The sequence below is a fragment of the Sinocyclocheilus rhinocerous genome, unplaced genomic scaffold (assembly GCF_001515625.1).
Source record: "Sinocyclocheilus rhinocerous isolate Xijiao unplaced genomic scaffold, SAMN03320098_v1.1 scaffold1396, whole genome shotgun sequence".
In the NCBI taxonomy this organism is placed as follows: domain Eukaryota; kingdom Metazoa; phylum Chordata; class Actinopteri; order Cypriniformes; family Cyprinidae; genus Sinocyclocheilus; species Sinocyclocheilus rhinocerous.
In genome coordinates this window covers 183,261-193,654 of record NW_015629497.1, presented here as the reverse complement: position 1 = coordinate 193,654, position 10,394 = coordinate 183,261, and the positions used below count along the sequence as shown (strand labels likewise).

The window sequence follows — 10,394 nt, the reverse complement described above, 5'->3', positions numbered from 1 at the left end:
GAGAGCTAGGCCACAATTAAATAGCTGAAAATAATAACTGCATTTACTGCAAGCACAATGTATTTTTGTAGGCCCAAACCTGCAAATGAGTTAGCATGAGTTAGCACTTCCGGTTCCATCGTCCTGAAGTCAGTGGGTTTAATATTTGAAGTAGATAACTCAATCTCCTTTCCCTCATGCCTTCAGGTATCACTCCTAGAATAGCCACAGTTGGACCAAAAGGAATATCAATATGAAATATGTCCGTCACAATACTTTTGAACTTTTTTGTTGCATACAGTTGAAAAGGTGGCACTATAAACAAAGTTCTTTGGTTCTCGCCTCTCCAGCTCATATTCACTTTTTTTTTTTTTTTACTTTTTATAAATTTTATTTTGCTAGTAATAGTGCAACAGTGCTCGCCATTTCTTCAGCAGCCTTGGTTCCAGGAGAGTTTTTCCAATTCATTTTTCCCATAAGGATTTTAAAAAGTCTTCGTTTAAGAGTGAATCAAACCAGCCAGCTTAGAGGTGTTTGAAAAATTGGCCAAAAAGACAAAGGTTGTTTACTTAATAGTTTTAGTGAGGGAAATAACTACAATCCCATGAAGCACTGTGAATGACATAATCATATATATTCTATATTATTTATATTTATATGGATAAATATAAAACAGTTGATTTAATGTTAATTGTGTATGTAGAAGCAAAAATATTATACATTTATTGCCAAAGATGCATGTAATAGACAAATATTTCTTTGCAGAATCATGGCTAATGTAGTTTTTCACATGGAGTCATTAAACACGATTGTTTGAAAAATATGTTGAAATAATTCAGGCGGTTGGCTTCAACAGAAGCATACAGTAAAATTTTTCTTTAACAGCCTCATAGCACGTCTTCAAAAGTTATTGTCAAAAGTCAATTGTTTTACTTTCAGAACCTGACTGCACTCTATTCCAATTATTTTTAAAGGAGATTCTCATTATATTCTTATTAATGTAATACAGTTACATTACTGTATTAAATGGTACAAAAATAGGCTTCATTTTCTTTAAAATATAATTTGCATGTGTTATATTTGTTTGGGTCCTAGAAGCCTCCAGCTTTTCCAGCCACACTCATCCACTGTCCATGATAGTTACAACACTTCTCATGCATTCTCAAGGACATGCTTCAAAAAGTCCTCACATGTGATAAAGATTGGTTACAAAGGAGTGCAAATTCCTGCCGAGAGATTCACACTCTTGATCACATGCCGAAACCCTCACTGTCCGCATCAAGTTGTTTTGTTCAAGAATGCCCTGCTGATATTGAAGGAAGTTTATAGAACATCTTAGCCGAGTTTGTCAGCCTCAAAATGTCTGGTACGTCTACTATGTGACCTAACCTGTGTTTGTTTGGGGAAAAAAAATGCGTATCCTCTCCTTTCTTGGAATTTCTTGTGGTTCCTTTTTGACTAGATCACGTTTGTGAAGTGTGAAGTTCCTGATGTCCTCAGCCTGTAAGCCATTAGTTGATTGAGCTGGTATGGTAAATAAGGTGCAGCATGGACCCGGGAGCAGAATCCTTCCTCTAAATCTGTTGCTATCCTCTAAGTAGTGTGCTGACCATCTGCTCTGCTGTGAGGTCCCCAAATCCTCTGAGAGCTCAGCAAAGTGCACCTCTAATTCTCTCCTTATGGCTCTTTATGCAATCTGGTTAGGCATTACACCGTGCACTGAGGTGGACATGAGTGTTTGTGTGTGCATGTTCATTTTATGCTGTGTTGAGAGCCAGAAATCAGAAAGTAGGATGTAGTCTTTGATGTAGTATATTCAGAGTGTTAATTTTTGTTAAATGTTTGACATATTCATTAATTATTGTTATTATATAATATAATAATAATAATAATAAGATAAAATTCACTATATAATATGAGGACGCAGTATGCACACTATGCACAATATACAGTATATATTTTCTTTATCCCACAGTGCACTTCATCTTTCATTTGTGTAATGCACCGATATTGAAATTGTCTAATACCGTTAAGTTGATGATTATTGTCATGTTATTGTTTGATAACTGATAAATAGTCAGTATTAAAATTATGTACTAAAATCTCTAAACAAATACAAATAAAATGACTATTTAAATAAAGTGAATTTAGGTATCACAACATTATAACATGTAGCATGAAGGATAGACATTACTTTTGAGATGTTGTTAAAATATTAGATTTAAATATATGTTAATTCTGTGTCAAATCAACCAAATTTCAGAAACTTAAAAGTAAAATTAAATGAATAAATAAAAATATTTTAGAAAGATGGCAGCATCATCATTTTATGTTTTGCAAGATTGGTAGGTCTATTAGTAAAGTCAGTTGACTTTAGCAATCCTTGTTGCATCATATGCCAATAGTGATCATTCTAAACGTGAAAAATCACTTTTTTTCTAAAGTTTGTATGCCTGTAACTCAATGTGATTCAGTTTCAGAGATGAGGGTCTCAATGTGGCCCATGATGAGTAAATTAAGATGTAAAATTATACACATTTTCAGTGGTCAAAAACCAAATGTGGGTCACAGCTGATTCTTTTAAAGAGGAATGTCTGAAGAACAAAAAAAAAGATGAAACTAGAAATGTATCTTGCTTCCCTCTATCAAAACAATTGCATATGTGCATGTCTGAGTAAAAAAAAATGTTTTTCCCCCAAAGTTTGTGTGTCTGTAACTCAATAAATATTAAATATATCTCAATATGATTTTCAATTTAATATGAAGAAACTGTTATTTTGGTATCTTCATTTTTACCAATTTTAAATGGCCAAAAACGAAATGTCAATCGCTTTTAACAGCTTAAAAAATGTGATGGGATCTATTTGCTGGATGATGACTGCACACTTCTTGCTAAATTAAACCTGTAATGTATTGATGTTATGTGACAACAGTGTAGAATATTATTGTTTGCATTTTGCAAGCTTTTCATGTGAGGTTAAAATGATATGCTGTAAACTGCACAGTACACCAAAAGCTGTATGCTAGTATTCCTAAACATAGCCAGTGTATTGGAAACCAGCTACAGGATGATAGGATCTGTTAGTTTTGCCATAACACTCTCTGCTCTCCATTTCCTTAACAGCTATTTTTCCTCAAATGGTATCCAAACATTCTACTTGAACAAGTCTTGGACTGCAGTTAAGCCCTAAAACAATCCTGATGTTTAAAAGATGTCTAAATACAAGCCCATTGCTCATCCAACACAATTCAGTGTGCTGCAAATGTCCCTGAGTAGATTGTCTGTTATAGCAATAATGTTACTATAGAGGACTGAACAGAGACATAAGTGAGACCTGTCTCTGCACCTGAGAGCACTGGCTGGACTCCAGATATCAGTCTCAGTCGCACAAGAGGGGGGGCTCATTGGCTTCTGATGAGAGACGGGGACCAGTAGACAGGAGCCACATTGACCTCACAAGCACAAATAAATAAAGCCCTGCTCCTGAACGGGCTCCTGTATTGAAACACCGAAGGCTGTTAGTGTTTGAGTTGTTGTTTCAAAGATAGCCTGTGCCCTCAGCTGAAATAACACATCAGATTGAATGAAGACCGAAAGTAAAGACTCAAGAGTCTTGATTTGTTTAGCTTCAAACAAATACAGGTCTGCGGATGTTATTTCAGTAAATTAACTTGTTTGTTGGGCATTATAGCCAAGTCCGATGTTTTATGTTAAACATCGACATTTATGTAACTTTTATAGCAATTTAACGAAGCAATTACCATGTTTTTATTTTGCGTCAGTGTACACAGTGCTTCTGTAATGAATAGTAACCCTTGGAGACTATTCAGGCATTATTAAGTGGATGGTTGTGAATCAAGTTATTGTGTGTCTGTTAGAGAAGGTGGCAGCTGGTGATTTTGGCAGCCGGCTGAATTTCTGTGCTCTGTAGAGAGCAGATAGTGACCCAGTGTGTGTTGACACACAGATCTGCCCATTCGTGATGGTAACTCCTAAATCCGTCTGTTTTAATCACTTAAAAACTGTAGCTAATCATTTAAAACTATCTTTTAGTTTGTTAGTTTTGTAAAATTATGAGTGGGATTACTGACTTAATTAGTGTACTCTTGCTAAAAGAGAAAATGTCTATGGCTACAGAATATCCAGAAATCCAGACAGAAATGTATGTTTTGCAATGTCTGCAAATACATAGTGAGTTTGATTGATGATGAAAAAAAGACTGCATGCTAGTGATGCAAATTTGTTTTGTAATATTTGTTTCTCAATTTTTTTTCAAAATTGCTAATTCAAATATCCCTGAAACGCTGTTACATCTTGTTGAATGCACAGTGATGTCATGTTGTTGAGACCCACAAAATGATGTTATTTATTCATAGAATTTGACATTTTTGAAAGAACCAGTAACTGATTAATTAGAAAAATATGACTTAAAAGAATAAGAAAATTATGAATATCTGTAAAAAAAAAAAAAAAAAGGGTTAAACTGATTTTTGGTCTTTCTCAGATGCTAATCATGTGCAATACCGGTATGGTTACAGATATATCATGCATCCTTAGAAATTAAACTTGTTGCTTGTGTCAATTTATTTGTTATTGCACAAGTGATATATTTGCTTTTGATAGATACTTCTACATTTCCCATAAGCTTCATATTTTGTTGGTGCCAAGGGCGTCTACAGTCTACAGGGGTTGGTCAATGAAACTGAAACAACTTATTTTAGACCACAGTAATTTATTACTATGGTGTAGAGCATTCTTTTGCTGCCAGGAGAGCATCAATTTGTCTTAGGAATGACAGATACAAATCCTGGGCCCAGTTGCATAAACTTAGCCTCTATGTTAAAGCCTGAACAGAGTGATTTTGAGCCATTCCAGGTCACTACGTGATGCTGACTCGCTCCTCTAAAACACCCCAAACTGGTTCAATAATATTCAGATCTGGTGAATGTGCAGGCCATGGAAGATGTTCACCTTCACTTTCATGTTCGTCAAACCACTCTGTCACCAGTCTTGCTGTGCATATTGATGCATTATCATTCTGACACATGGCATCACCTTTAGGGTATAATATTTGAACCATTGGGTGCACATGGTCCTCCAGAATGGTTTGATAGCACAGTATAAGGAATGGTATGATATTGCAGCACAAAACATCACTGATCCACCCCTGTGCTTCACACTGGGCATGCAGCAGTCTGGGTGGGTAAGCCTTTTTGGGGCTTCTCCACACAGACTGTGACTGTGGACTCATCAGAGAGCAATACATGTTTCACATTGTCCACAGGCCAAGATTTGCACTGCTGAAACTGACATTTGGCATTGGCACGAATGACCGAAGGTTTGGCTCTAGCAGCCATAAATATTGACCCTGTGGAGCTCCCAACAGTTTTGGTGGAAACCATTGATTTGAGGCGCACATTTAATTCTGCAGTGAGTTGGGCAGCTGTGGTTTTATGATTTTGGATATAATCCGGGTTAGTACCTGGACATGCCTTTCAGACAACTTCCTCATGTGTTGTCAGTTACTCCTGTTGGATGTGGTTCATACTTGGTGTATATTTTGGGATCAGCTGATAACTTTGCATACTTGATTAACATGTTTAACAGCAGTGTTAGTTATAACGTTTAGTGACAGCTTTGTCAGTGGATAGCAAACATTTTGTAGTTTCAGATTTTTATGAGTAAATATTGTGTACAATTACTGTTCAACAACTTTTCAAAATATTGTGTTGTCTCTTATAATATGCAAATCTGTTTCAGACATCATCCACCTTGCTCGGTAGATATTGGTATCAGCCATTTAAAAACCCAGCTGAACATTAATATTTATTATAAATTTTCTTTCTCCGTTTCTCTGACAGTTGTAATGTCTTGAAGCAGTACCCGGCACGTTTGAAGGATGTACAGTGAGTGCTGATGGAAACTGCTGCTCCAATATGAGTGTTCATGATGTTGGCGGGAGACGACGCTTTGAGGACTCCGAGTTCACCCTGCGGATCTACCCAGGGGTCATCGCCGAGGGCACCATCTACTGCCCCATCACCGCCCGTAAGATCACTTCAGCCGCGGAGGTCATCGAGCAAGTCATTGATCGGCTCCAGCTAGAACGGACGAAATGCTACGTCCTGGCAGAAGTGAAAGAGTTCGGCGGGGAAGAATGGATCCTCAACCCCACCGACTGTCCCATCCAGCGCATGATGCTGTGGCCTCGCATGGCCTTGGAGAACCGCTTCAGCAGCGAGGACTACCGCTTCCTGCTGCGAGAGAAAAACCTAGACGGCTCCATCCACTATGGCAACTTGCAGATGTGGCTTCAGGTCACAGAAGAGCGGCGGCGCATGGTGGAGCGGGGCTTCCTGCCGCAGCCCTTGCCGAAGGACTTCGATGACCTTTGTAACCTGCCGGATCTCAACGAGAAGACTCTGCTGGACAACCTGCGCAGTCGCTTCAAGCAGGAAAAGATCTACACCTATGTGGGCAGCATCCTCATAGTCATCAACCCCTTCAAGTTCCTCCCTATCTATAACCCCAAATATGTCAAGATGTACGATAATCACCAGCTGGGCAAGCTGGAGCCACATATCTATGCGGTGGCGGACGTGGCCTACCATGCTATGCTGCAGAGTAAGCAGAATCAATGCGTTGTTATTTCTGGGGAGAGTGGATCTGGCAAGACTCAAAGCACCAACTTCCTGATCCACCATCTCACGGCTCTAAGTCAGAAAGGCTTTGCTAGCGGAGTTGAGCAGATTATTCTGGGTGCTGGACCAGTGCTGGAGGTAAGAGCTGATTATATAAATGTAAAATATCATGAGGTTGTTGGCAATGGTTTTTATAGACCTTTGAATCATCTGAAATTCTTGTCAAAGTTTATTAAAGGTTTATTAGGTTTTATTAATCCTCTTTTGTTCAAAAACTGGGTACAACTTTTGTTGTGGATCAAATTGACCCACATTGATTTCCAAGCAATTTGTGAAAAATCAACACTATTAAAGACAATAAAGATTCATGCAAAAACAAAAAAACTTTATCGTAGCTTGTCAGAGACAAGAAAATATAGGATATATGAGAAATTTTAAAAGTCTTGTGTATTTTTATTGTGCCAATTTGACCCACATATTTTGTTCAAAATTAGCTACAAAGACACACACACACACACACAAAATTGCCATGACTGCTTTTAGTGATTATTTGCACACTGAGGTGCACATATCTACAAGTATAAATAGTATTTAACATTATTTGTACTTAGTGTAAGTAGTATTTATTGCTGTTTGTGCTTCCGCCGCCTTTGTATGTCTGGTTCTCAAAGTCCTGTGAGTGTAAAATGAGTTTCTCACACTACCTGTGCTGCAACAGTCTAGTAATTGAGATCCAAAAAAACTAACAACCAAAAACAACCTTTGACACATTTTTTCACTATGAAACTCAACTAGATTAAAAAAAACGTGAATTTCCTTGGTTTCTTAAATTGAGTAAACATAGTCTTAAAATGCACACACACACACACACACACACAAACACACATATATTACCCTATTCTTTGCTGTTTTTCAAAATGTTGATTCTTGGAAAATTGCATGGAAACCAATGTTCGTGGACCCCAACACGAAAGTCATAACAAAAATTGTACATTCATGACCCTAAATGAGAAACATTCACAAAAATCACAAAATAATCAGCAGTTCAAAAATTGACTTTGGGTCAGAATGACCCGAACACAACAGGAAGGCTACTTTCATTTTGTGGCAAGTTATAGGTTTGAGCTTAGATCTGATCTTTAGTAAACCTTACGTTCTGTCGTAACCCACTGCGACGTGTCGAGACATTCTGTCGGTTGCTTGGCTGCTGTTCCTGTCATGTCACGCTTGGTATCTGTATATTAAATACCAAATACGTATGTGGTTGGCTGTGATTGTGTTGCTACATGCAGCATTTTCTGTTTCAGTGTGAACAGAAAAACTTGTCACGCCAACGTGTCATTTGTCTTGGTGAGTCTTTTGAATCCTGAGGCATTACCTTTGAGGTCTGAGAGCCATTCGCACTTGGGCCTGTGTTTGAAATACTCAACGTCACACCTTTAATAAACCAAGTTATTGTGTTGTGTGCAATTGTCACATTCTTTGATTTGCTTGCAGTTTTGTGTGTTTTGTAACCTAGAAAACCCTTTGAGTGATGACCGTTTAGAAAGGCATACAGTAGGTCATGCGATACAATGTTACAGACATAATGTAGCCGAAAGAATGGGTTTTAAAGCTGCTCTTGTGGATTCCAGTGATGCCAGTAATTCCATTTGACTTTTGTCACCAAGAAGCACATGATGCTGTTTTGATAACATTATCAAAGCTACTGCTGTTAGTGCGTTTCTGTGTGTAGTTTACTGGAAGGGTTTTTTGTTACTTGGAGGAATGAAAGGTTAAAAGTCGGAATCAAAAGAATTTGTTTGCAGGCATTTATTAAAGTGTACTTCAACCATAAGAGGCCATGATAAAATCAATGAAACGGCCTCTTGTGGCCTAATGCTTTGTCATGTTGTTGCCGGCATTTTATATTAGACACTAATGTGCAATAAATAAGTATATTCATTATTAATAATAAATACAGAAAACATAAACCTCTTCTGCCAAGTAATATAGTTCATTATTTGGCAAAACTGTAGATGGATAGCTTCACTAATGTAGTTACTATTAACGTTCCACTGATGCTCAGTGTATATTGTGTCTCATCCAATCAGACTTTAGTTCTATAACTGTTTTCTGTGATCTGTTTTGAGATTTAACACTGTAAAATATTTTTGACATCAAAAATCTAAATATTAGGTTGGTTCAACTAATGTGACAATGTCAAAACATTCACATACGTTTATTGAGCCGACTGAACATTTTGACCTTTTATAGAGAAGGGATAGTTATGAAAATTGATTTAAATCTTGTCATCATTGTTAAATTCTTTCTTCTGTGGAGCATACAAGGAAATGTTTAGCGGAATGTCTGAGGTTCTTTGTTTATACATGACTGGATCTTTCAAGCTCGAAGAAGAAGAAAAAAATACATTTCTAGATCCATGTTCTAGGTCCATATACAAAATCAAAACACAAGTTTTGTGTGTCAGAACAAAGTGTTTTTTAAAAAATTTTTCTGCAGGAGAACTTAAATCTTATCTGTTATCCAATTGATTCATATGATTTGCAAAAAAGCACACAAGTTGTGTTAAACACTTTTATGGTACTTTACTAGTGCTTGACAGCTTCCAGTTAGCTTCATTATATGGTAAAGAACAGCTTGAACATTCTGCTCAACATCTTCTTTTGTGCTTCATGGAGGAAAGAAAGTCAAAGAGATTTAAACAACATGGGGGTGAGTAAATGATGACAGAATTGTATTTTTTCAGCTGAGACTATATTGGCAATACAGAACAGCTTTGAGTGTCTTATTGAATTGAATGAAATTGTTACTTGCTACATACATTTTAAGGAAACACATTCTTATTAAAACTTTTATAGCACAATTCCTGATGGCAGGCCTTCCTGCATGGCACATGTGCAATATCTCACTTCTTTAACTCTGAATAAGCTTGTTAGTAGAGTGTTATGAACTAAACTGGTTGTGTCAGATTAGTGAGACACCTAAAATGTGCAGTGCGTACTGGTAGAAATGGAATTAGTTTTTCTATTTAAATCTAAAACACTTGATATAATCTGAATTTTTGACTTGCCGTCCACATGCTTTCAAAAGGCTAATGTTTAAGCATATGGGTTAATGTCCAACCATCTGGCACAATTGAATGGCTCTTGAGTGGAGAGGATGGGCTTTAATTGTTTGCAGAGTGAGATTGTGGATCTGCTCATTACTGATTAATGCAGAGCGTGTGGAGTGGCCGAGCACACAGACGTTTCTTCCTCGTTACTCACATGGAGGTGACACATCTGTCATGCTTTCTAATGACAACACTGCCAGTTTATACACACACTCTGTGCCTGAAGCTCTTTAAGTGCAAGGGAGTTAAAGGGTTAGTTCACCCAAAAATGAAAATTAGGCTGTGTTTTACTCACCCCTGAGGCATCCTAGGTCAAGCTCTGTCATTGCAGTCAGCGGGTGTTGCAGTGCTTCAGTCCAAAAGAAGTGAAATAAAAAGCGCCCATCTCACATGGGTCCGGGGGGTGAACAAAGGCCTCCTGTAGCGAATTGATGCGTTTTTGTAAGAAAAATATCCATATTCAAAACGTAATAATCACTTTAATTTAGCTTGCGCTCACTGTTGTAAACGGAAGCAGTTCCGGGCGGATGATGTATGAGGTCGGCTTTGCGCATGCTCCGCTCAGAAGTGACGCACGTGGAAATGCAGCAGAGAGATCAAAACAAAACAATGGTCACTAATTAGAAGTACAAAACAAGGATTTGTAAAGAAGAATGTC

General features: G+C 37.6%; 1 protein-coding gene across 3 annotated transcripts in view; it reads left to right on the top strand.

Moving 5' to 3' along the window:
* Positions 1-5,838: 5,838 nt before the first annotated feature.
* myo9aa (myosin IXAa) overlaps positions 5,839-10,394 on the top strand; it is a 95,764-nt gene continuing 91,208 nt past the window's right edge. For all 3 annotated transcript variants that reach the window (XM_016550805.1, XM_016550804.1, XM_016550803.1), the window contains exon 1: positions 5,839-6,759. In XM_016550805.1, coding sequence (XP_016406291.1) covers positions 5,917-6,759 — 843 coding nt within the window. In that variant the 5' untranslated portion in view covers positions 5,839-5,916. The remainder of the gene's footprint in view (positions 6,760-10,394) is intronic.